The sequence below is a fragment of the Dermacentor variabilis genome, unplaced genomic scaffold (assembly GCF_050947875.1).
Source record: "Dermacentor variabilis isolate Ectoservices unplaced genomic scaffold, ASM5094787v1 scaffold_18, whole genome shotgun sequence".
Taxonomy (NCBI): Eukaryota; Metazoa; Arthropoda; class Arachnida; order Ixodida; family Ixodidae; genus Dermacentor; species Dermacentor variabilis.
This window is the reverse complement of record NW_027460346.1, coordinates 6,437,272-6,463,660: the sequence shown is the minus strand read 5'-3', so window position 1 is coordinate 6,463,660 and position 26,389 is coordinate 6,437,272. Positions and strand designations below refer to the sequence as shown.

The following is a 26,389-nucleotide window of genomic DNA, read 5'->3' as shown; positions in this document are numbered from 1 at the left end:
TCGGTGTGGTTGAAGCGCATTGCGAGAGATGGCGCGAGTGTGCCTCTGCTAACTAAAGGCGCTTAAACTTCGTAAAGTAGCGACACTCTCGTCCGCCTTCACTTCTCGTTTCTCCTCTCTTTCACGCTCCCTCCTCGACCGTGGCGCCGCCTACACTGCTCGAGCGTAGCAACGGCGCCAACATGCACTCCTCGCCACTCCGTAGACGCTTCTCGAGCAAGAATAGCGCTGATGCACGGCGCGAGGGCCCACGTGATGCTATTAGGCCAATAGCGACGCGGCGTCGGCCTCGGCAAGAGCGCGAGAGGAGGCGGCATTCTTCAAAGCGTGGCGCTACTTTACGAAGTTTAAGGGGCTTTATCTGCTAACGCCACCTAACAGCAGGGTTACTTGGGCGCGGAAAGGAGAAGGCTCTTCCTCTTTGGCTCGGAATCGGCAAGCGGCGCGGACGTTCTGCGCACGCGCCGATCCATGCTTCTGCGAGACCGTCTCGCGAAGCGTGCCCCGGAATGGACGAATACGATCGTTCGAACGCGCCACCATTCGCGTGACCGTACGCGCGAACGACCAGGCGTTGGTGTCCAGCATGAGGCGAACATAGTCGCTCGTTATCCGGTCGCGGTGAGTCGGACTTTCGCGATTTGTCGCGCGCCCATCGGCATGTTTTGTGGATAGCAACTCGGCTAGCAGACATTAGTCTATGAAAGGTGCAATAAATGCCCTTGTGATTGTTTGCACTACTGTGTTCTAGTTCCTTTGTCCCAAGAGCACGGGTGAGAACCCCATAAGCCTTACGTGCTAAAACCACAATCTGATTATGAGGCACAGCGGAAATTCAGACCATCTCGGGCTCTTTAACGTGCGCCTAAATCTTTTAACGTGCGCCTAAACACGGGTTTTGTCACACTTCGCCCCTATCGAAATACGGCCGCCGTAGCCGGGATTCGGTCCCGCGACCTCGTGCTTAGCAGCACAACACCATAGCCACTAAGCAACTACGGCGGGTGTAGTCTGCGACCTCCGGCTATAAAATGGCTCCACTTCCATGTGCTTTCTCGCGCTCTGACGGCGTTTCGCGTAGCACTGCGCTCTCCAGTTACTGGCTCTACTTTTTCCTAGCTTTAGTTCTATAAATGAATGCATTAGGAAAACAACAAAATAAACGTTGCGTATTTAATGTATCTGCTATATCACCAACCGAGGTCACCACCAAGATCACCATATCACCACCAAGATCGAGGTCGCTGATTCGATGAGGGCGCAATGTGAAGATGCTAGCGTATAAATAAATTTAACTGCAGGTTAAGAACCCCAAGAGGGGGGGGGGGGCAATATGAATCGGAAGTCCTCCATTGCGTCGTACCTCAATACACATGGTGATTTTCGCATATAACATCCCAGAATTTCATTTTTAGAAAAAAAAAATCATATAACTACGCAGACAGGGACAAGATATAATGACTCAGTCACAAAACATCGCGCCGAGCGAGTAAATACGAGTTTACGCAGCTCTTGAAATAAAGCACGATAGGAGGACTCTTTCAAAAAATTTCGCGTCGGCTAAGTGGCATTGTAGTTGAATACAAATTTTATATTTCGCTCACAATTCTAGTTACTTGGTGTTGCATATATTTAAGGCTTTTTGTGACAAGAAATATCTGTTTATTTGCTGTGGCAAGTGGTTTATGTAGAACATTAGTTTCACCACGCTCTATCATGTTTCGCAATCGTCAGGCATGCTTTACACTATTTTCTTGAAAGTAAATGTCATTAACGCTTTCTAACGCAAAAATTTTGTTTGTTTAGGGGTTATCATAGGACTATTTCTGTTGAATGCGCACTTTCAGACTACGGGAGACCACTCGGAAGACATTACTTTATCAGCATAGAAATAAAAATAGTTATAAAAATAAAGGAAACACAGGAACGCCTGCGAAAATTTTATTTCGCCTTTGTATTTCTCTCCCTTCCCCCTCCACCCCCCGCCTTTTTTCCCCTAGTTTGTTTAATTAACGCTACAGCTACTTATTCGGTCAAGTACCAGCTAGCCTGAACTTCTCACCTTCCTTGTTTTAGTTTTAAATACGCATTACGCACATACAGAACCATGCATATTGAAAAAGGTGATCTAAGCAAATGTTCACCTATTCTTATAGCGCTAATTCTCATCGCTGGAGGAACCTCGCCCGGAAAACATGCTGCTACCCATGGTAGGAGCAAAGAAACAAAGGGTTACTGGTAGCCGACTAACTTGCACGGGCGAGCTGGACCACGATGGAAGCAATTAAGTTTAATAAAAATAACTTGCAAAGGTCAGCACAGGAGCACAATACTGCGTAACTTTGTTTTGCCCACAAATTTTGTCCGCCCTTCTAGCGGACGTTCCATACCGCATTTTTGGTCAACAGTTCATGGTCCAAAAGGGGCCGACAGATCACTACAAGTGCACCGCCACAACGGAACAGCAATGACGAGAAACCAACGACGTGCGTACACGCATGTGTACACACTGATGACTATAGCAGACGACGCCAGGAGCAATCGACACTAAGCGTGGTGACGATGGCGACTCTGCTCGATTTCGCAGGAAATAAGTGTCCTGGAAGGTTCTGTATATACTGTTCATGTAAATCTGCAGATGCGAATTTAAAAAAAAACTCGAGCAGAGCATGTCGGCCGACAGCGCCGAGTCGCCTTCACCTAGCGAGCGAGCGCGCGCTTGGGCGGCAGTGGAGTCCCCCATCTGACGTCACACGCGAGAGGGCGCCACTCAAAGATTTCGGGGCTAATACAACTTAGAAAATATTTATTATTTATTACGAAAAGTCGCATTCGCTCCAAGAGCATTACAGTGAGGGCGGGGGGGGGGGGGGTATACACATATTTACAAATTTTTAGATGTAAAGTGAAAACTCAGTGTCACACAAGCGAGACAAGCCTTTATAAGCAGGTAAACAAAAGCAATAGATCGCTAGTATCTAGGTATCATACCCCTATAAAGCAAAATAAGTGCACAAGTACATTACAGAAAACAACACAAGTACAGGATCTGATAAAAGCAGCGCTATAGAGCTTGAACACTGAATTGAATAATATAATAATACATGTGTCAGTGCTCCTTCCAAGAACACCCCGTAATCAAAGTGGGCCCGGAGTCCTGTACTATATCCTTCATATCAGAGGTGGCGCTGAACAGGACGCTAAGCACTCGATTAGAAAGGCGCGGCACGCAAATGGAGCAGAAGGCGCATGACATGTGGTCGATGCGGCCCCGCGTGTCATGGCAAATGGTCTCAACAATCTCACCTTGCTTTCGACGCGGGCAGGGAGATATTGCGCATAACAAAAGGGCAAGGCGCGAATAACAGGATTTCAAGTCTGAAGCTTGAATTTACTTAACCACCTATAGTACGCGAGGAATGGGGATTTCTGCCTGGGTATGACGGGAAAAAAAGCTGCGTAGAGGCAGCTTGACGAGCCCCACCACCCCTGAAACGAAACAACAAACAACAAGCGCAGGCAGCAGAAAACAACGGCTCATTAAAATACATATGTGGTCTTTCACAACAAAGAATTACTAAACAGTTTATGTACCACAAAAACTGGATGTTCTATAAGTGTTGAAATAAACACATCATTTTAAATAACGCGGCTTTTGACAAAGCACGAAGTTCTCAATCGCTAATTTCCACCTATTAAGTATGCCAACTGGAGGACAGAAACGAACAGTTTCATGTCCATAATTTGATCGCGGACGTTGTACCCAATTATTTCTCCGTTTATAGAGTCAGACGACAGGCTGGATTAGGCTGTAAGCCGGCTAAATTACGTATGCACCTACTGCCCCTACGTATTTCAGATTTAGAAGCTCACAAGAGCTGGTATTCGTGGAACGGGACTTGACTCACGGAAGGCACATCTCTCGCGCGCACCACAACCAGTCGTTGTTGCGTTCTCTTGAGTCCACCACCTAACAGCCATTTTATGGGTCTCGTCCCTCCGACATATGCTGGTCTGCAGTGTTTACACAGTTCTACGCAGATAGTAGCTACAATTGTCTCATCACAAAAACAAAATTTGGGCGTCCTGTTCCCAGCCTGTTGCTCCTTTTCTGTGGTCTCATTTTCTCTTTATGCACACATGTGCGCTTCGCGAAAGCTTCTGGGAGTACAAGAGTGTGTATGTGCTTACAAACGGCAACAAGAGTGCAAAAAAAGAAGTTCAACAAGAATTTTTTCGGCATTACTAATCGCGTTCTTCTAATTCCATCCGAATATTGACCAATTCTCCATAAAGGGTACCAGTTTGGTAGAGTGGGTCCACAGTGGGTATATATCCAGAGGGCAAGCAAGCAAGCAAGCAAGCAAGCAAGCAAGCAAGCAAGCAAGCAAGCAAACAAACAAAAAACAAACGAAGGATCGCAAAGCTTGTTGCGTTTGGATGCCGCGCATAGTCCACCGGCGCCGCAGTAATTCCACGTCCACCACCAGGTTTCGACTTTCCACGCAGAAGCGCGAAACACATTCGCAAGAAGAAAATTTAATGTTGTCTGCTAAAACACTAATTACGGCCAAATGCACACGTCACGGTGGCGACAAAATCTGCCTCAACGTTGCTTCATCGCGCCGAAAAACCTGCGGCACAAAGTCAACTATCCTGAGGAGGACCTTCTCTTTTAAACACGTTGTGGCTGATTTGGTTTCAAAACCATATGCGGAGTACGGCTCACTGTTAAAGATAACTTCCGATTGAATACCAGCCCCGATTACAAATTGAGATTAGACAAGAAGGCATCCGCACCGATTTTTCATCAGATGTCTACCCGCCTAATGCGTCTTATCAGCCGCCGATTCTCTTTCATATTAGATGTCTCAGTGAATTTATGCAAGATTGTATACTAGCTTGGTGTTACCTTTAAGTGTGGGCCGTATTAAACGCACCAACACTTACGAGTACTGTGGACAGCCTCTATCGGCTGTCTCACACAGGAGCGGCTGAGCATGAGCTTCTTATCTATTGTTATGCACGTGTTCAGCTGCGACATATGTCTATATTAAAATTAATTTCTCGAGTATTACGTGCTATAAACCACGATACGATTATGAGGCACGCCGTAGAGGGGGACTTCGTAACAATTTTAACCACCTGGAGTTCTTCAACATGCCCCCAATGCACGGTATACAGCCACCATCGATATGCGGCCACCGCGGCCGAAAATTGATCCTGCGGTAGCTCTGGACCAGCAGCGCAATTAACAACAAAGCCACCACGCCCCCAAGTCGGGAACATGCGCTCGGCGCCTTCGGCCCACTTCGGCGCGCAGCCAGAATAAAAGCCCCGAAGACAACCTGCAGCCGCAGGTGCAGTATAAAGTATTGCAGGCGGCGCTGCATAGCGTTCCGCACGACTGCAGAAATAGGGGGCGCCAATAAATGCCCGGGGCTTTTTCCCGTCATGGAAATCTTCGTGTCTTGAAGTGTGTTCACAAATTCGTGTCAAAAGTGAAGCCAGACAATATGGAAGCGCACTTGGGACCAACGACGCAACACAGAAAGAACAAACACGAGCGCTGTACTGCAACTGTCCAGCGCATTGTGTTTCTTCTTTCTGTGTTACGCCGTTGTTTCGAAGCGCGCTGTCATATTCCATCGTGACTACCCAACTAGCCCACCGCTACGTCTTAAGCAAGCCAGGCATGCTGTTCTGCTGATCACGCGCGTCTGTGCAGCGCCGTGCTTCGTCGCTGTATCATACATATCTGCATCACGAGTACCCACGAAGGGAACGAGGGGCGGCGAGCCGCCGCTTCTTTCAACAGCCGTTCAAGTCTTGGAACCGCATCCACGGGCACCACTACCGTTCTATTTCGAAAACTCGAGCTTTCGGGTTACGAGACTGTTCCAGTATATGAGGACTTGTCGTTCGCTACGGGTCTCTACGCCGTTCATCCGGAAGTCCAAGTGCGCTCAACGCTGTTAGCTGCGTGAGATCGAAGGCCAGAATGTCTCTGCTATACACTCGGGGAAGCCGATCTGAAGGACGTTTCGGAGGTGCAGAGACCTTAACCGACCGCTTCTCACTTCGGTAAGACAACAGGTGCGTTTTTCACCGCACTTCGAACCCCAAAGTCAAGCGTTTCAATTACCAATCGTCCGACATCGGAGAGGCTGGTCAGAGACAGATTTATCGTTGCTTTGATTTAGTGGAAGCTCTCGGGCCACTTGTGTCGGAATCCGCGATTGACTTTGCAAGAAGCTCCCACAACGGCCAGGCAACACGAAGACGTCGAAAACAAGCGCAAAGCTCTGGTGATTCGTTTCTACTTGGCGTCGAAGCTGCCCGTTTCAGCTAAGGAAAGTCACCACTTGCCGACAGGCTGATCGCACATGCCCCTACTGTGGCAGCGGATACCGCACCACTGAATGTCCGGCTCGCCGTTTGCCTTGTAACTTCTCCCGAAAGGACGGCCACTTTGAATCCGCCTGCTTCACCAAGAAACGTTTCAACGGAAAGCTGCAACGCAAGCCTTCAGCAAGCTCCACAGAACTGCGCGCAGTTACATCGGAGCGTCCGAAACAAAGTACGCGGAAGTACTCGTAAACGGTACGCCGCCTAACTTCGAAGTTGACATTGGTGCAGGATTCACGGTCGTGCCCAGCACGTTCTGGGGAATACCCGCGCACACTGACGTACAAAATAAGGATGATGATAATGATGGCGATGATGTTTACTGGCATCCGTTTTGAAATGGGGCGGGCAGGGGCAAATAGTCCCCTATTCTGGTTGATTTAATCACGTTTCAATATATCGCAATCTAGCCTTTTGCCCATCAGATCTCGAGCTTAACTTTTAAATACTCCAGTTCTATCAATCTCTTCCCTGCCGGTGAAGGTGAGCTCATTGGCGCCGAGGGCCAGGCATTGGTCGTTCTCGGTACTTTCTCCGCAAGGCCCACGTGGAAAGGCAAGACCCGTGCAGGGACTTTACGGTGTGCGGTCACAGCGGGTACCTTTACTGGGATTCCCGGCTATTCAAGCACTGGGCGTAGTCAAGTTTGCGGATGGCGTTGATGAAAAAGAAAAGATGCGGCCTCTAGATGAACGTGAAAGAGACAAGCAGTTCCAGTGCCTCAGTGAGCTCCAGGAGGCGTACACGAATCGCTTGCAGTCAGACGCTGTGTCCTTCTCGCTAAATTCCTATTCCCTTTCGCCAGGTCAAGACCGAGCTTGACAAAATGAAAAAGCCAAGGCGTGATAAGGAAGGTCACAAAACGAACGCTTTTGTGTGCTGGCTTGGTGGTGTCTAAAGCATCGGGTAACTACTGTCTATGTGTAGACCTAACAAAATTGGACAAAGTTATTCTCCCCGAGCGACATGTGCTTCCTACCATCGAACAAGTGCTCTGGCTGCTCGGAAACACGAAGGTTTTCTCGAAACTTGATGTCACGTCCAGTTTTCACTAGTTGAAGTTAGTTTGGGCCAGCCTGCAGTTAATGACGTTTATCAAGGCCATTCAGCAGTTATTACTTCTGTCGCCTACCGTCTCGGAAAACCTTGTCCCCGGAGTATCTCCAACGCCAGATGTTCTACATTCTGGAAGAGCAAGCGACTGTTGTCAACATGACTGACGACTTGTTGGTCTTTAGACGTTATCGCAAAGAGCGTGACAAAAGACTGTACTTGAGCGGTTGAGGAACGCTGGCCTCATACTAAATAAGGACAAGCGCAAGTACGGCGTGTCAAGCGTCCATTTTCTGGGCGTGGTAGTGTCCGCAAAGGGCATCTTGCGTGATACTACCATGGAAGGACTACGATACTACTAAAGTGGAAGCCATCCAGATGATGGAACCACCCGCTGACGTCACCGGCGTCCGTAGATATCTCGGCGTGCATGGTAAGTAACGTTGGGAGGTTTTTGCCGCGTCTGTCGGATATCGTTGCCCCACTACGAGGGCTCCTTTGCAAGAGAGCTGAGTGGCCGTGGCGCACTCCTCAGAAGGCCATATTTAAGAAAGCAAAGGACATGCTTTCATCTAACACATGCATGGCCAGCTATCACCTTGAGAGTCCTTATGTGATCTCGGCGTACTCGAGCTCGTATGGACTTGGCGCGGCCCGGCTACATGCAAGATCAACGGCGAACGCCGCGCAGTCGCCTTCACGCCCAGTCGTTGTCCGTCAACAAACAAAGATACAGTCAAACCGAGACAGAAGTTCCGGCGGTGATGTGGGCAGTCCACCATTTCGACGACTTCATCGGAGGGATAGAGTTTATCGTTGAACCTAATCACTAATCTCTCACAGCTCTCGTTGGCGAGATGGACGTCGATCTCTTGCCACCACGCATACAATGATTATGCTCACGCGTTATGGGTACAGAGTGGTTTACATCCCCGGCAAGCTACTTGCTATCGCAGACACGTTGTCAAGAGCTCCATTTTGGCACTCAGCGAGCACTGCAATGGAATCGATCGAGCGGTACACGGACATCGTCGTAGATGCGGCACACGAGTGTGTGCATACCAAATGGAAATAAATAAAAAGGCACAAAATATCTGATGGCGTGAGCTCGGCTCTAATCAGGGTCAGCGAATTCGGCTGGCTAGCATTGTCAAGGCTACCTGGACACCTGACAGTATAGCGAGAGTATTGCGGCGAGCTCAAAGTTGCCAATTCCCTCCTGCTGAAAGTAGTCAGGGTCGTAGTTCCTGTGGCCCTTCAGGATGACGTACTCCACCTGATCTACGAAGGACACTGTGCGGTCCGCCCCAAGGCAAGGGTGTCAATCGGGTGGCCGGAACTCAGTCGTAGAACCAAATTAGTTGTATACTGCTGTGAAGAGTAAGGCAACGGCGAGCATAACCAATGTTGCCGTCACGTGATCGCACATGGCAACAAGTCGGCGCAGACCTGTTCCATCCCGAAGGTCAATACTTTTTGATGGTGGTCGATTATTACTTTCGGAAGTGCTCACTCTACGTGGCACTGTGATCTGTGAAGTGCGCGAAGAAGAGAAAGAAGAGGACAACAGATTGCTTGTGCGGAGGCGAATTCAGTGCTGAATGGAAGACAACAACGTCGAGGAGCATCAAGCACGCGCGGCGCAACAAGAGAAAACAAAAGGAAAATTCAAGAGCACATACTTTCGTTCGGGGTCAGTCGCGATCTGCCCTAGATCTTACGTTTGCTACCTCGAGCATGTTTGTCACCTCCTGGAAGACTGTAGATTTCGGAACTAACAGTGATCACCTCCCTATCATGTTTGAAATGCTTACCCCGTTAACTAGTTCAGATAGTAATGTGCGCACTTTTGTTAATCACGAAAAAAATTTAAATGCGTTAAAATCAGCTTTACACGCTCAGGAGGGCATGGAGAGGGATATTAAAGCAATGAGCCTATGCTCAATTCTAAAACAGTAATAAAAAAAAGCTCAATTTGTTGTGCAATCTACTAAGGATGGATCATATTGTCCCTGGTGGAATTCTGACTGCGAGCGAGATTTCAGACGTAGAAAAGCTGCGTGAAAAAAACTTTTATACAACCAATGTCCTGTTAATTGGGCTGATTATACATATACAGCTACTACATTTAAACGAACAGTCTCAAAAGCTAAGGAGGATTATGACTCCACGCACTACACATACATTTCGAAGTGCAGCAATAAAAAAGCCCTGTTTAAGTTTCTCCGATCTCGTAAAGTTATTGGGAACGATGACTTACGGAGTCGCCATCTGTCGGAAGCGGCTCCCTTGCGTACTATGAGGGATCACGCGGCGCGCTCCTTATAGGTTTGGCTTACGGCGCTCAATAAAAACACCACGCGGCAGCCCTCTTATACATTTCTGTAAGTACTCTCAAAACGAGAGAGGTTTCTAACCGTCGAAATAATAATCTTGGGCAAACTGAAAGCACAGAATCGTTTACAGACGCTATCTGTTTACCGAATAGGTACAGTGAACGTCACTGCGCGCGGTCGTCGCGATGGGGTCTCCCGAACCGGCTTCTCGCGTGAAAGGTAGGCAAACGCTAAGAGCAAACTATGCGAGATATGTTCTTATAGTAGGCTGTCTGTATAACTAGATGGAGCATAACAGAATGAAGCCTCAATGCAGCGATCGCACGTGTTCGCAGCGACCGACTGCGCGTCTCTATGCATGTCCGCGCACAATGTTTCGCTTTCGCTGCGTGCGCGTTTTTGCACCAGGCTGTGAGCTTTAGGCCGCAGAATATAAGCATTTGACAGTACACAAGCAACCATTGTTGCATGGATGTTATCAGAGCTGTTCAAAAATAATTTAGTTATATACACTTCGACGCCTAGGCGACTGTGATGTGCCGTCGTGACGTTTCAATTTTTTCTTTTTCTTCTAAATTCTTGGACGATTCAATAATATTTCTCAAGTTGCGTCGCACCGTATGTTTATCGGTCTGCTCAGCGTGCGATTTCACGCTGCTTCTTTTTCGTAATCCCGTGTATTAATTCAAAACACAAACATAACCATATGCCATGCCTTTTTTAATGTGCTTCTTACCGCTCCCTTTCCGTTCCAGTGAACTTGCCAGTATCTAGCATCAACAAGTTCATAGACCAAACTGTCATGACATTAGCCGGGCAGCGGGCGCGGACGAGCGCCTCAGTGCGCGTTTTCTGCTACTCACCGAACAGAGCAGACCCGGCGCCGTAGCAGAAATCTTCCTCGCGTCTGTGCTTGCTGCGTACCCGAGCTGTAGCCAATGGCTGTCTGCCGGTTCTAAGTTTTCTGAGCCAAGCTTCACACAGCTGCTTGTTCTGCGGCTACGTGCGAATAAGGCTGACACCGGGCTCCGTGCGTACGTCCGGCACAGCGGCACCGAACAGTAGCCTACCGTGCTGTGCGCCTCCAAAGCCAGCCACTACCTATTATAATGCTTTCAAATGCTGTCAAGCAGGCACCCAAGGCGGGAAAGCCTCACCACTTAATCAAGAGCGCAGCGCAGGTGGGACTTTAAACTTTCGTTTTCAGCTCGCTTCGGCGCTTCTGAAGCAGCCGACGCGGCCGCTGTGTCCACGTGATCCCTCATGCCACGTCACGCCGACGGTGGCGCCAGCTTTTCCAGTGGTGGAGCTCGCCCCCAATACCGGCGCCGGTGAATGCTGAATCTGTCGTTCTATCAAAAAAATAATTATCAGAATCACTTGAGAAACTTGCTCAAGGACTTGCGCGACGTTTCAAACATAAATTGCCGATAGGACTAAAGAAACCTGCCTTGCGAGACGACTTTATAACAGTAACAGCGACAGAGCTTGAAAGCATTATTAGTTCGTTACCGGCGTCAGCCCCCGGTCCAGACGGAATTACAACAGGAATGCTAAAGGATTTATTTGATTATGCGTCTCAGGACCTGCTAAACATAATAAATTTCTCCCTCACGAATTCATGGGTGCCAAGAGAGTGGAGAGCAGCTAAAATTATTCCACTATTAAAGAAAAGATCAGCTGGACTTGACTTAGACAACCTAAGACCTTACCCGCCGTGGTTGCTCAGTGGCTATGGTGTTGGGCTGCTGAGCACGAGGTCGCGGGGGATCGAATCTCGGCCAGGGCGGCCGCGTTTCGATGGGGGCGAAATGCGAAAACAGCCGTGTACTTAGATTTAGGTGCACGTTAATGAACCCCAGGTGGTCGAAATTTCCGGAGTCCTCCACTATACGGCGTGCCTCATAATCAGAAAGTGGTTTTGGCACGTAAAACCCCATAAGTTAATTTTATCATAAGACCAGTTTCTCTTACTTCCAATGTCGTCAAATTAACAGAAAAGGTTCTTCACGGCCGTATAACGAATTTTATGCAGGATGATACCCTTCTCAGTTTTTGTCGGATTGGATTTCGTCCAGGCCACTCCATATGGTGCGCCCATGTAGATTTAGACAGCCGCATTAAAATTGCTCGCCACAAACGAGAGTACGCGGCTTTGGTGACGCTAGAAGTATCAAAAGCATACGACTCTGTAGAACATTGTATTGTATTCGATAAGCTTCAGTCTACGAATTTCCCAAGATATACAACCGCTTGGATCTATTAATTTATAAGGGATAGAGAGTTTTATTGTTACCAACACGGTATCTCGACGTCCAAACACAAGCAGACAAGAGGTGTACCACAGGGTTCCGTTCTTCCAATTATATGATTTAACATTTTGCTAAGCACAATTCCTTTGTCTCCGGAAGCACATGTTTATGTTTATGTTTATGCGGACGATATCGAATTTTTTTACATCCGCAAATAATATACATTCACTATAACAGTCGTTGCAGAATTACTTAGGAATGCTGGAGACATGGCTAGAGGGGTTATGTATGTCGTTAAATATTAGCAAAAGTGCGGTATTAGTGTTCCCATTAACTGCGCAGGTGCATATATCTTTACAATACCGACAGGAAATCATTCCTCAAGTTGACGAAGTCAGGTACCTTGGTGTTATTTACGACGGCAAACTCACCTGGCACAGTCACATTGAACATATTAAAACAAAGGCAGAACGAGCCGTAGCTATGCTCCGCCGGCTCAGCCACTGTCGCTCTGGACTACGCAGGGATGACTTACTGATGATACATAAAATGTATGTTCGGCTCATATTAGAATTCGGCTGCGTAATATTTTCCGGCGGCCCCGCCTACAACATTAAACCTCTCATACTTTGAGCAAGAGAAGCTCTACGGTCGTGCCTCGGGCTACCTAGATTTGTTGCCAACGCTGTTTTATATCAAGAAGCTCATATACCCACCCTAGATTGTAGATTCTGCATGCTTACGGTTCAGACATTTTTAAAAATTTATGACTTTTTAAAATGACGTACGCAATATGCATTTATCACTGAACCGTCTGAGTTTTTTTTTCAAGTATCCTGGTCGAGATTTCATATTTGTGCAAGAACAGTTACAAAAATTGGATGTGTCCATACGCCAAGTTTGCCATTCAAATGATGCCTTAACAGACCTCAAAATTGAGTTGGAGGACATGTTTCCAAATCATGCTAAACTATTACCAAGGCGAGATTTAATTAATATCTTACACGGCCACCTACACCAGCTAACCACTGACAATGTAATAGCTACTGACGCTTCTGTGTGCTATGAGAAAGCAGGAGTGGGGATCTTCTCTGAATCTCTTCAATGATCTTACTCCCTTCGCCTTTCCGACTTCACCTATATTTCAGGCAGAATTATTAGCGATTATATTAGTGTTACGAAAACTCCCCCAAAATGACCCATTAGCTCTTATTGTGACCGACTCGCTATCTGCATGTACAGCAGGCACGTACGCAGGATATATTTTCGGGGGGGGGGGGGGCAACCCAAGGTAATTTTTCTATGCAAATGACGGGGGGGAGGGCTAGTACAAATGTGAATAACGCCGGCCAATCACCATAAAGACGCGTAAACCCGAAAAAGAGAAATGAAATAAGGTGTATCTTACAGGTACGCCTGTGAAATACACCTCTTCTTTACGAGGCAAACAAGGAGCCACATCAAACGGAGTCGCGCAGGAAAGAAGCGCAGTGCGAACACTGCCAACAACAATTATAAAAGCGAAAGTGTAAAATAAACATTTCTATGGTAACATACAACTTTTAAAAAATGAACAGCAGTTGACAACCAAGGCACAAGGACCACGCGAGGTTATGTTGCTCCGCCAGCCAATCACAGAAGCAAACAAAATGGTCTTCATGCGGCCTTTTCAAAATGGCGTCGTACTTGATACCTCCGGAGCGTCTGCTGTTCTTGAAGAGCCTTTGCATCGAGGGAAGAAATGAGGTGTGCAACAGACATGGACAAAGTGTATGGAGTCTGAGCATTTCACTCTTCAAACGTCTACCAGCCATGGTTGCTTAGTGGCTATGGTGTTGGGCTGCGAAGCACGAGGTCACGGGGACAGAATCTCTATCCCGGCCACGGTGGCCGCATTTCAGATGGGGGCGAAATGTATATTTGCGGAACAACCACAGTTCTCTTGGATCCCTCGTTTACTGCTCTACGAAGTTAAGTGCCACAACCGACTCGTGTTGTTATTTGGGAAGTTGCGTAACGATGCGTGGCCGCCAGTCCCGTACAACCGCGTAGAGCGCATGCAGGACGCTGCGGTTATAGACGTACTGCGCCCACCACGGAAGGTTAGAAAAACACCTATACATAAGCACAGCAGAGAAGTGGCTCAGGCGGCTCGACTGATAACTGTAGAAGCACCATTCAAAACACACGGAATGTTCTCCACTTCTAACGGCGTTTTCTCTGCTTCCTTTTTAAATATAGAGATGTTGATCCATAAAGAGTTTCATAAACAACGGTTAAATTCGTTATTCTTTGCTCTTCCTTCCTGTTTGGCTGTTGCCTTGGCTCTCTCCCTAGGTATAAAGCTTAATTTCTCAATTCTTTGTTACTCTTGTTTCCAGTTGCCAATTTTTCACGAAAAGTGCTGTACAATTAGGGAAAAACCAGACGAGGTAACGGGTGATAGTCATATTGCTTATGGGTTTAAGAGGAAGCTTTAGCTCGGTTGATCTTATCTAAATACATGTAAAAGGAGAGTTCGTTTTTCTCGGCAACCACGGCACCAAATTTGACGAGGTTTGTTGCATTTAAAAGAGAAACTTAAAATCTAGTCGCTGTTGGTTTCCAATTCTTGATTTAGTCAATTCTGTATTAAAGATTGGCAAAGGAACGTAAATTTTCAGAAAACGAAACTATCAAGTTTACAACTCTCACTCAGAAAGGAAAAATAAAATCACAAATATGTGAATTGCGTCTGATATTACATTTAAAGGGGCCAAAATTTATATGTTACACATGAATATGAAAAGAAATCAGTAATATGGAAATACAGCTTTTGCAGAACCCTTGTACACAACGTAAGAATTTCACGTAAGATATAAATTGACGTATCGAATTAGTCGACTTTGAATGATCTAATGGATGCCGTTTATAGAACCGCGGTATCTGTTTTTGATGCAGAGTTATTAATTTATAAACTTCGTGCGTCTATCTTTTCATAACTTTCGAATTTTTGAAAATGTTTTTTCACAAAATTCACGCCATAAATCGAAATTCCGCTTCCAACAGTCGCTATAATTTAATTTTCTCTCTCAAATGCAATAAGTTTCATTAAAATAAGTCCAGGGGTTATCTCAGAAAAGCATTTTTGCGTTTCACATGTATTTGAATAGGCCGCGTCGGAGTTGGTCCCGAGCTAAAGCTTCCTCTTAAGGGTTATTGCAAGGTTTGATGATGGACGCCGTTTCGTATTATTTTATTTTCCACTTTATCTAACCCATATCGCCGGTATATGGCTCCGAAGATCTGCCACCGTCGCGGCGAGCCGTCACTCGAGGAAATAATGAAGCAAAAGGAGAAGTTAAACGCAACTGGCGTTTTGTCCGGCCGCAACTCGTTTCCCGCGCATGCAGACCAGCTGACCACGAACCGAATCCCTTTCCTGGTCCCTGCATCAGTCTAAAGAAAGAACGGTCAACTAACGGAGCAACATCAATGCGCGTGACCGTTCAATATGGTGACAACTGAACGCAGATTGGGCGCGCAGCAGCGAGCGAATTGATCTTCGTGCTGCCTCTCGCTTCAACGCGAACTAACCGGCGAGAACACAGCGCACACGAAGCTGTCAGCACTCGGCGGACTCTGCGCCCATCGCAGATCGCTTTCAATATAGGGCCCGCGCCATACGCAGCCGCCGTTGGAGTACGGCTGATCACGGTCGATAATGGCTCGACGCGGATGGATGTGGCGCTAAAAAGCGATAACAGCTGATAATGATCGGAATGTCATCAGCGCCCCTGGCACCGCCACCTGCAGTAGTTTGCTTGCATCATCAATTCATCTTGCGTCGCTGTCCGCAGCAGTTTCGTGTCGCCGCAGCGCTACCGTTTATACCGGTCGGATCAAGTTTCACAACGTTGATAATTACAACGTGCTGCGCGGAGATGAGCAAGTGGCACATTGCTTACACTTACTTAGACAACTCCTGTAGACGAGTTTCTGTGTGAATTTTTTTTACAATTGGTCAATTTACATCCACGACAAAATGATCCTCGCTGCTAACAGTATATGGTACGCTCACCTTGCTTCCCAACCGCAGGTCGACACGCACTTCTTTACCCTGGACCTCTCTGGCGTAGAAGTGCTGCAGGCCCGTCTCCATCAGCCACAGCAGCAGGACCTGCTTGTCCTGCGCACGTGCACACGGAGGACAAAGCTTAGGGTAAGCGAGCTCGATCGCAGCGATAGACGCCGCGCTCAATGAATCGAGCTACAGAGCATGCAGCATTCAGTGGCAATACAGCTTGGAATCGCGAGAATACCCTGAACATTTGCCGGCCCCTTTATTACCTCTTTTAAAAAAGTTCGAATGAAGACGCGGTTCCTTAGCCTAAAGCCATTACAGTCCGCATCAGTGGGTGGGAGCAAAGTACTTACGTTACAGGCCGAGTGAATCGCACCAGCTAACTCGCTTGCGCCTCCTCGTTCGCACCACATTCTGCCGCCAGTCCGGCGTTCTCGGCTGTGCGTAAACTGTGCACCAACGTGGAAGGCAACGCTTATTCTGCAAACTGCAAACGCGCAACTTATAACTGAACGTTGTCCGCTATATATAGCTCTTGTGTAAAAACAAAAAGAAAGAGAAAAACCTTCCAGTGAAACTCATTAAATTCCGTTACTTATGCGCAGGAGCAAGGCAAATAGCCAACATTACAAGTAAACATGGCTTTCGGCTGGTACAAGTGGTGCACCGTGTACGTAACTTGAATGCATCTCTTTACTTATGCGCATAATGTGGGGTGTTTTTTTTTTTTTTTGCACTTGTCGTTTTCGTCGCGCCGCTTTAAGATCCCGCAGTCACTTTTTTTCATGGCTTTGTTGGAAATCGAAACATTCTAACCGAAATTAAGCGAATAATCGCACAGTCATTTCGCACAGTCAAATTTCGATATGGCGTCGACCGAAGCGCCTTTTCCAAACTCGTGTCATGCACGAGAAGCCCCTCATCACCCCTCACCCACCCCCTCAAAGAATAAAAATAAAAAGACAAATAAAAGCTGATTGCAGCTGCCCTTTTCCCTAAGCACTTGCAATAAGTATTAAGTAGTCGTCTTACAGAAGGTACCGCCAACGCAAATAGGAGGTGGCCCGAAGATGTCGGTTCAGCGACAATGCGTCAACAGCCAAAATTGCCGGCTGCACAAAGAGGTCGTTTGAGAAAGGATTGCGAGAGGGATATTGCCTTGACCTGCTGTCCGGTATACAGCGGCGGTGGCGCGTGGATGGAGTGGCTTTGGTTCAAAGTACCCAATACCCTTGTGTGTGGGTATGGCCACGGCCGAGATGTACCATGAAACGATCCATAGATTCCCGACAAACAAAAGATTATGCGCATCCCACGCACTGTGGGAATTGACGCAAGCGAAACTCTCTGTGCTGTTTGCTTTGGTTGACGACAACAAGCGGTGATGTTGACGGCGAATGTTGAATTTACTCAACGTTTAGTGCAAGACGAGAGTGGCGAGTTGACGTTAAACGTTACCTTGCGTGCACCACTGTTGTTTGGCTGCGTAGTACACAGAACATACAGGGAGACGTGTTTGCGTGAGGCATTGTTGTGCGCCATTGTTCATAAGCACTGAGAAGGCTAGTATTGCCATTGCCCCACAGGGCACAACGCATCGTGGCATAAGTGTTAAACTTTATTCCAGCTATGGGCACTACACGTGCCAAAACCACAATCGGATTATGAGGCACGACGTAGTGCTAGACGGATTAATTTTGACCCCCGGGGTTCTTTACTGAGCACATAAATCTAAGTACGCGAGCGTTTTTGTATTTCGCCACCGTCGAAATGTGGCTGCCACGCGGTCGGGATCCAAGCCGTGAGCAATGCCATAGCCGCAAAGCTACCACGACGGGCACAGAAGTGTTGAAGTGCGACGGCCAGACGCTACGGTGCTTTAATGCGTCTTTGAGTTTGCACGCCATGCGTGAGTCGTCCTGGTGTTTAATTTTTAGAAATAGGAGAAACGTACCGTACCTTTAACTTAAATTTATCCAGTTTCTGCGCAACCACTGTCGTGTCTAGTAGCAGCGTTTCCTCGCCTTCTCGCGTGGCCTTTTCCCTTTCCCCCCTCCCCCCCCATGTCAGCGAGATGGAAGCGACTAGCTGTTTGTTTCTCACTCGTTTTGGGGCAGCGTTGGTTCTACCCATGATCTGCCTGCTCTCCCTGCCATTAGATATACCACCAAACATAACCAAATCCGATTGTGGTTTTGGCACGTACAGCCCCATAATTCCATGAAAGTAACACTTCTGCTACGATGCGATGTGCCGTGTGAAGGAATGACGATACTAACCGTCTCGGGGGTTATGAACAATGGCGCACAATAACGCCTCAAGCAAACACGTCTCGCTTTCATTCTATGTAGTACGCATACAAACAGCAGTGATGCATGCAAGGTAACATTTACCATCAATTCACTCTCGCATTGCACTAAATGCTGAAGAAATTAAACATTTGCCGTCAACATCACCGCTAATTATCGTCAACCAAAGCAAACAGCACAGAAAGCTTCGCTTGAAGGGACCCTGAAACGATTTTGACGATTTTGTACAAAGGTACTGAGTCGTTAGAGTAGGTCCTTGTGATCATTAATTGACCCATCTAAGTGCTACGCGTAAAGCGTGTAATTTATTATAAGGTTTTAAAAATGAACGTCGCTGCCGATCGCAGCACATTGCTTGGCTGAATTTTAAGCCGCCCCTACCATTTGACGTCATTTACCCCAATGATGTTAGTAGGGCGAGCTATTTGATTGGCTGCCCAGGGCGCGTCATCAATAATTTTTGCAACTTTATGGTGAACAAATGTTGTTCGTAATAGTTGGAATGTTAGTTAATTTGTTTATATAAAAAGAAATTAACAGAAAGCACAACAAAATTTCTCACTACACTTAAGCATTTCCGGCACACAGCAAGCGTCGTCTGCTTGTGTTACAACGTAACAACTTGTAACAACGGTAACTTGTAATCGTCCGTAGCTCTCTTAATATGAGACGCTTCACGCAAATTGTGGTGCGAATGATTAACTTTTGCTGTACCCTACGCGTCTACAAAATTTGTCCAAACCGTTTCAGGGGCCCTTTAATTCGATTCCCACAGTGCGAGAGATCCGCATAATTATTTTTTTTATTTCGTTCATTTACAGCACCATGCGACATCGACACCTTCAACATGTGTGTCCACTTGGGTGAAATAGTATATCAGTATAGGAAATTGCTATCAAACTTAAAGGGACCCTGAAACGATTTTCACGATTTTCAACAAACGTACTGAGTCGTTAGAGTAGGTCCTTCTGATCATTAATTGACACATCTAAGTGCCCCGCGTAAAGCCTGTAATTTATTATAAGGTTCCAAAAATGCACATCGCTGCCGATCGCAGCACACTGCTCGGCGGAATTTTAAGCCGCCCCTACCCAATGACCGAAATCACCCATACGACGTCAGTGGGGCGTGCTATCCGATTGGCTGACAAGGGCGCGTGATCGATAATTTTTCCAACTTTATGGTAAACAAATGATCTTCGTAATAGTTGGAATGTTAGTTGATTTGTTTTTATGAAAAAATGGCCAGGCTTAGCTTGGTTAAGCCAAGAATGCGTTGCATATTGCGCGGTCAGGTGGTGGCTGCGGCCGCGCGCGACCGCGCGAGTTGGGGCCCAGCTTTTCCTCCGTGACGTCACGCGCCGGCGCAGCGCCCCTAGCGGGAGGAGCGGGAGTCAGGTGGTGGCTGCGGCCGCGCGCGACCGCGCGCGTTGGGGCCCAGCTTTTCCTCCGGCTGTCGTGACGTCACGTCACGTGGTTGCGCTAAAGGTCAATGGTGGCTGCCCGGCCGCGCCCAAGGGCTGAACTGAGTGATTGCAATATGCAACGCATAAAAGAAAGTAACATAAAGAGAATGCACAAGAACAATTTTTCAGTGCACTTAAGCACTTCCGGCACACAGCAAGTGTCGTCTGCTTGTGTTACAACGTACTCCATTTTGACGAGAGCTCCGCTGTCAGAGTAAATACATTTAGAGCTTCGATTTTGTGCACCCAGTAAAGCTAAGTTTTGTCTGTTTGCTCGTGTATTTCACTTTGCCTCGAAAAGCATGAGCAAAATTAACGATCTGAATTTCGAAGTACAAGTTTTCCTAACGGCTAATATGTTAACGCTGTTGTCTTTATGTGTCTACGGAATCCGTATAGAGACCTCTAAAAAATATTTTGCTTTTACTGCTGCTCTGTTCTTAGACAACTTTGGCGGCATGATTGCATTTTATGTTCGTAATCGTTCAATATAACACTTGGCACTCTCATATGCTTGGTTTGTCGAGAAAAAAAAAATCCGAATCTGTCTTCGTCACACTGATTTCTTTAACACGTACAAATCATGCAGTGAGCGATGCTAAAGTTGAGCAGCGGTAGCGCAAAATATTTCACTGTGCCATTAATTTATTAGTATGATTTTTTTTCCATAGCCATCGTAAAGAGCGTAAAAAATTCACGTAAGCTGTAACTTTGCTGGATACAGGCACAGATAAAGGTGATCTAACAGACTCGAATGACAGAACTCCTATATCTGTTCTTGGTGCATGCAGTTACAGATTTGTGAATTTGCTATGGTACATTCGACGGGTTGCTTCCAAGCACTCGAGAGCGCTTTTGAAACGTGCTTTACTGACTGCAGATTGTTTCCCATTGCTTTGTCGCAATAAAGATATTTATTCTCTCTCTCTCTCCAGCTCTGGGCGGTCGAAGGCAACTCCGAGCCGGGAGCGCGAAAATCTGTCAGAAACTCGATCACGTGGCTGCTCTGCTCTGAGAGCTGTTCGCACGTTCCGCTGGAGCAGGCTATCTCTGGTTCCAAGGGTTCCAACCTTGAGATGGCTCCGCATCGCGGCAGAGTTCGAGCGCGGTTACCGATTCATCGTAATTTTTGTAAATCGCCATCGCAATAAAACTACGAAGCCCTAAACCAAAAATTCCGCTTCCTGTAGTCGGTAGAATCCATTCATTCTAAGAGTTCAGCTATTCGGAGAGTGGGTCCAACGAGGGCTCCGCGCTGAGGCATTTTTTATTGAAAATCCAGAGGGCGCCACGATCGCCTTCTTCTGGAGGCCACGCCCCCGCGCGCGGCGGAGGCCGCGGCGGAGCCGGTCGAAGAGCATGCCCCCTTCCTCCCCCCCCCCCCCAAAAAAAAGCACGGCCGCGGTCGAGCGCAGCGTTGTAGTTGCGTTCGAGGATGACCGTGCCTGGATTAGCTGGAGTCCCGCAGTCAGATGGATCGCGTTTGCAGTTTGCCTTCCTTACCTTATGTGCGTGTTTCACTGAGTCATGAGAAAACGAAATTCATAGCTGATATTCCGAAGAAATGGGGACCATGTGCCGTAATGGGATGAGTTACAGGAGTTAATGAACTGTGTGGCATAATTAGGTGTTAAATAAAAATTGGTAAACCTTTGTTTTCTTCCTTTCTCAAGGCGATATATTGAATGCTAAAAAAATTTCCCCGATGCCCTAATAACGGCAGCGATTTGAGATTTAGGGAGTCTATATGGGTCACATTATTCTTTACGTGCAGCACATTTTTTTGTAGGTTAATTGTGGGTTTTGAAGATATTTACGGAATAGCCTTTTTCTTCCCTATTTTTGTGCGTCATATACGCCTGAGATGTAGTTGGTTTTCCAGACCTCCTGGGTGAATAAAGCAAAACACATTGTTTATATAGGAAGCATGTTATCGGTTGTCTGTCTTCGAGCTCGCGCAGGTTTCCATTGACACATGCCTCCAATCTGAAGGACCGTTCAACTGAGAGCGGGAGCGTTCTCTTTGTTGACCGGCCTTCATCTGTTGAATATGAGGTCGTTCTCTTTCGCGTGGGCTGCTCGGGTGTAGGCTGCTCGCAGAGATAATCCTGAAAATACGGCAAATGATTGTGGGTACCGCAACAGACCGAAGCGCAGGCTTTCCACGCTGTGTAGATACTTCCTGGCCTTCAATGATATGCACATAATGCCTCAGTATGTACTTTGGATCAAAGTGCAGCTCACGAATGGAGTCGGTGCGGTGAAGAATGAGCTCCTGCACGCGTCGCCGTTCTTCATCTTTAGGGACTCCGAAGAGCGAGAGCTTGGCCTGACCTTTCAATCTACTGTATACGGTTATGCAACCCATTACACAACAGTAGTTCTTTCGCCGAAGTGTGCTCATCCTCTCATTTTTCGAACACTGTGCCAAGTCGCCGAGTTACGAGACAAACCATAACACATATGCGAGGGCCGTCTGCGCGCGTAGATATCGGGCAGACGGCATCGTTTGACGCAAGCGAGGAACCTCAATTCATGGCAAAGCAGTAATTATATTGTATTCTTTTTTCACATACCTGGTACAAAAATCAATTAGAGAGTAAATGACGAAATAAACACAAGCACGACGGCGTGTTCAGGAGACGGCGGCGCGTCGAGCAGACGACAGCTGGGCGCCGCCGTAACCTCCATCGGTAGGCGTGGTTCCGCCGGGCCGTCGAGGCACCGGATTGGCCGGAACGTAAGAAGAAGGCGACTGCAGCGCCGCCGCAAATTTCAATGTTTTTTGCTTCACTCTCGCTGCTTGTCGGGGCCTCCGCTGGACCCACTCCCCCATTCTAGTACACTCTAGTTCAGCGTTCTGTCTCTCAAGTGCGATAGAATGGCTGCCTGAATGGGGTCCTTGCTTTCACATGTATTTGGGCAGAAAAATTCTAGTTGATTTCATGCGACCTCGAGAGTCATTCTTCGGTAGCATTGCTCTTGATAAAGCACCTTAGTGGCAAGGAGACATTATCCTCGTTAGTATAGTGGTCAGTATCCCCGCCTGTCACGCGGGAGACCGGGGTTCGATTCCCCGACGGGGAGGGCTTTTTTTTTTTTATTTTTATCACTCCCTTTTTTTTTTTTTTGAAGTGCGATTACTTGCTGCAAGTGCACGCACACAACGCGAACAGACGCGTGAGAAACAGGACAGGACGGTCCCACTCCTTACTCGTGCTGTCGTACGTGCTTGCAATGCCGCCGCCCCCAACTATAGCCCAAAGAACCGTGTAAGCTGTGATTACTTACGGAAGCCAGCACAATCCTGCAGGTCATGCTTAGTTGCAGCCGCTCTCTGATGAGTCCTCTCAGTAGGCGAGACGCGTCGACGCCTCCGATGGTGCTGCCATCCTCTTTGTTGACAGGCGTTACTGTCACGCGGGTCGTAAACAATGCCGTGGACGATGGAGTCGCCTTTCTCCCAACCACAATGTGACAAATGCCACAGCGCAGTCTTCCGTCTCCCTCGTCGAAGTCGCCTTCTCGAACTCTTTTGTCGTGCACAATGAAGTGAGCTGCGGACGTGAACAGCTCGTCCGGTTTCGGTGAGAGAACATCGGGGAGGACATCGCTGCTTGCAGTTTCATGCTTGTGACAAAACCATTCACCCACCGCCTCTTTCCAATCATCGGATGGCAGCGGCAGGACTCTCCGAAATTTTACTCCTCCGCCGAGAATCCCCGTAGCGCATTCCACGCACTGAAAGCAGTAGAGCGTTCCAGCAACAACTGCGGGTTCGACGAAAGGCTCCATCCCCTGCTCAGAGTCCGAGCCGGCCGCCTTGTGGAAACGCACGTTGAACGTCAGTTCTCGGCATGGCATCGGCTGGACGCACTTCCGGTCCCTGAGAACCATGGTTTCTTGGGGGTTCGTCACAGTCTCGACATCGAACACAATGTGATCGTGGAAAACCAGCTCTGTCTGAACGCAGCTGCCACTATAGTCTTTTGCATTCATGACGATCATAATTCTTGAAGACGTACATTCAGTGGTGACATGGGCACCTGAGAGGTCCCACAGAAGCGCCTGAACCTTGCAGAGTTTAAGTAAGGGCCGCACTTCAACCGAACAGTCCATTTTCACTAGGTGTATAGAACCAAATGTACGCGCTCACAAGCAAACACCATTCCACGTGCGCTTTGCACAACCACCTTTCGGCCCCCGCGCTTTTTGGCGTGTCTAGCGGTGGTCTAGCGCATTAGTGCGACACAGGCGACATCTAGGCGCCACAAAGTGAAGCGCATTAAGCGCGAGCTTCAATTGCTTTAATCATTAAAAGCGGCGCTTGCACATCACGCTACGCAAAGTTTACACATACACGAACAACCCATCGCATTAAACACCAGATATTTCTGTACGAGCACGCCTTCTTGGTCTACACTAACACCAAAAAAAAAAAAAAAAAAAAAATAAAAAGCACCATACCAAAGTTCATGACATGGGCAATAGCATGGATACGTGCTTTAATTCATGGGCTACTCGCTTTCGAGCTTTCTAAGCGCTCTCGCGAGGTGGTTTACTTTCGGCAAGCCAAAATTGAGCGCTGCGAACATGTTCACCCATTTCATTCAAAGCGTCAGGCTCCAGCAGAGCACTCGAAGGCACTCTAATCTATGATTTGGGAGCGCGACCAAGAACCGACAGAATTCCCCCATTGCCTGGCTCCTCCGATTTCCCCTAGAGCAGCTGAACGTTTGGCTCGGGGATGCTTTATGATGTCGAGAGGCCTCCGCATCGGTGCAAACCGTGCGGCAGGAACGTCTCAACTGTACTACAATTCCGTAGTTATCGAAGGCACGCGCAAGTTTAGGCGGCAATACCAGCATAAGTTTTGGTTATACATGGTGGATGTTAACTGCAATACTGCTACTACTTGTCCCCGTCTTACATGAGCAAAATTGTGATGAAATGGGGGTGTTTACTTCAAACTGATAATACATATAACTACATTTACAAAAATAAAGAAACAAAAAAAAAATAGCGCCCAACGTGGGGCTCGAACCCACGACCCTGAGATTAAGAGTCTCATGCTCTACCGACTGAGCTAGCCGGGCAGGCGCGCATTGTTTTTCTCAAGCTGGATTTAAGGAATAAATTTTTTTCTCCATATTTTGCTGCTTTTTTTAATTGCGCCGTAAACATTTCAGAGCCTACACATATCATCGAAGTTTTCACGATCGTTACAGTCGATATGTCAAAAGGAGTCCGAATAAATGCAACCGGTGTAGTGCGACAAGTGCGAACCTGTAATTGCAGCCCGGTGCTGGCTCCTTGAAGGCTTCATGGATTCCTTATTCTATGGCGGGCCGTGCTTTCGTCAGCCAATGCTGACGGAATCGATATCGGAAGTGCTCGAACACCTGGTGTTCGACGCCAACGAAGTGGTCACCTACAAGTGGATCTCGCGAAAGTGGGAACTTCACGCCAACCTCGCCAAGCGCCTTTTGCACGACTTCGTGACGGAACAGAGGCGCGCTGGAAAATCGCTGTGCAGCTGGCACGCCGTGCTGTGCGCCGGTTCGGTGACTCTTGTGCCAGAGGCAAAGCTAGCGCGTTGTTTACGGCGCTGGCCAGAGAGCCGCGCGCACATCTATGCTGTGCTCACGAGCCGGACAGAGGACTCGAATGTGATCTGCCTAGCAGATGCAGTGTCTATGTGCAACATGCAGCAGGATGTCAGCTATTCTTCGGTGAAGCCGACGAAAGCATTGGCGAAACGCTGCGATCCTTTATACGTGCTTGATTCGTGAAGCAGAGAACAGGCGACGTTCTCTCCTCGAGATGGCTGGCAGCATTACGAGCACTAGACCGCAGCATTGGTTCGCGCAAGTGCGCCAGTCAGCCTTTTTAGCAAGGTGCGAGTTACGTCGACACAGAATGCGTTTCTGGACCACGTGTATGATGGCGCTGAGAAAGGAGCCATACAAGGCCGGTGTTTTCGTCCACGAAACACCGCTCGCCGTTTTGCTCATGTTTTTCTTTAGCATTTTCAACGCTATTGTTTCTTTGTACAGCTGTTTATTTACGTTATTTGCAATTTTAGTTTACATTTTGTGGCTGCGTCTACATAGTTTTATTAATCACGCTGTGTGTGAATAAAGATGGACTAAACGACACACGTGCATTCCTAGTGCCTGGATCGATACTAGCGGAACGCATCGCAAGGTTACGTAGGCCTAAGCGCAAGCAACTCGAGAATACCTACGCACTGCACTAATGCAAAAGGGCTAATCGTGTTCAAATGGACGTTCCTGAAGTCCAATCATTCCGTACAGCTATTTGCTGTCTCATTGCACAAACAATAAGTTTTATTAAACAGAAATCTGCTGTTACTTTGCACATTGTTCACAGGGTATAGTCATTTGCTGCGTCAAGGTAACCTACCTTTGAGCGATGCCCTTTACCTCTCGTGCACCATGCATTACCCCAGAAATGTTGGATAGGTGGATTGATGGAAAAAC

At 47.6% G+C, this 26,389-nt stretch overlaps 2 protein-coding genes and 2 non-coding genes across 4 annotated transcripts in view; 2 read left to right on the top strand and 2 right to left on the bottom strand.

Annotated features, from left to right (window-relative positions):
- Positions 1 to 24,271, bottom strand: part of LOC142568367 (uncharacterized) — a 29,759-nt gene extending 5,488 nt beyond the window's left edge. The window contains exons 1-2 of the mRNA XM_075678363.1: positions 23,178 to 24,271; positions 16,110 to 16,217 (exon numbers count right to left, since the gene is read on the bottom strand). Of these exons, the coding sequence (XP_075534478.1) occupies positions 16,110 to 16,217; positions 23,178 to 24,005 (936 nt within the window). The 5' untranslated portion in view covers positions 24,006 to 24,271. The remainder of the gene's footprint in view (positions 1 to 16,109; positions 16,218 to 23,177) is intronic.
- Positions 22,902 to 22,973, top strand: TRNAD-GUC (transfer RNA aspartic acid (anticodon GUC)). Its single transcript has one exon. It is a non-coding gene; the product is annotated as a tRNA-Asp (tRNA).
- Positions 24,272 to 24,909: 638 nt separating the features above from the next.
- TRNAK-CUU (transfer RNA lysine (anticodon CUU)) lies at positions 24,910 to 24,982 on the bottom strand. The gene has a single exon. It is a non-coding gene; the product is annotated as a tRNA-Lys (tRNA).
- Positions 24,983 to 25,252: 270 nt separating this feature from the next.
- LOC142568357 (DNA polymerase delta subunit 3-like) lies at positions 25,253 to 25,678 on the top strand. Its single transcript, XM_075678358.1, has one exon. The coding sequence runs from the start codon at positions 25,253 to 25,255 to the stop codon at positions 25,676 to 25,678; it is 426 nt and encodes a 141-aa protein (XP_075534473.1).
- The last annotated feature ends 711 nt before the right edge of the window (positions 25,679 to 26,389 follow it).

What these genes read in the sequence shown, in the direction of transcription:
- LOC142568357 (XM_075678358.1), top strand. Translation starts at nt 25,253, where the DNA reads ATGCTGACGGAATCGATATCGGAAGTGCTCGAACACCTGGTGTTCGAC.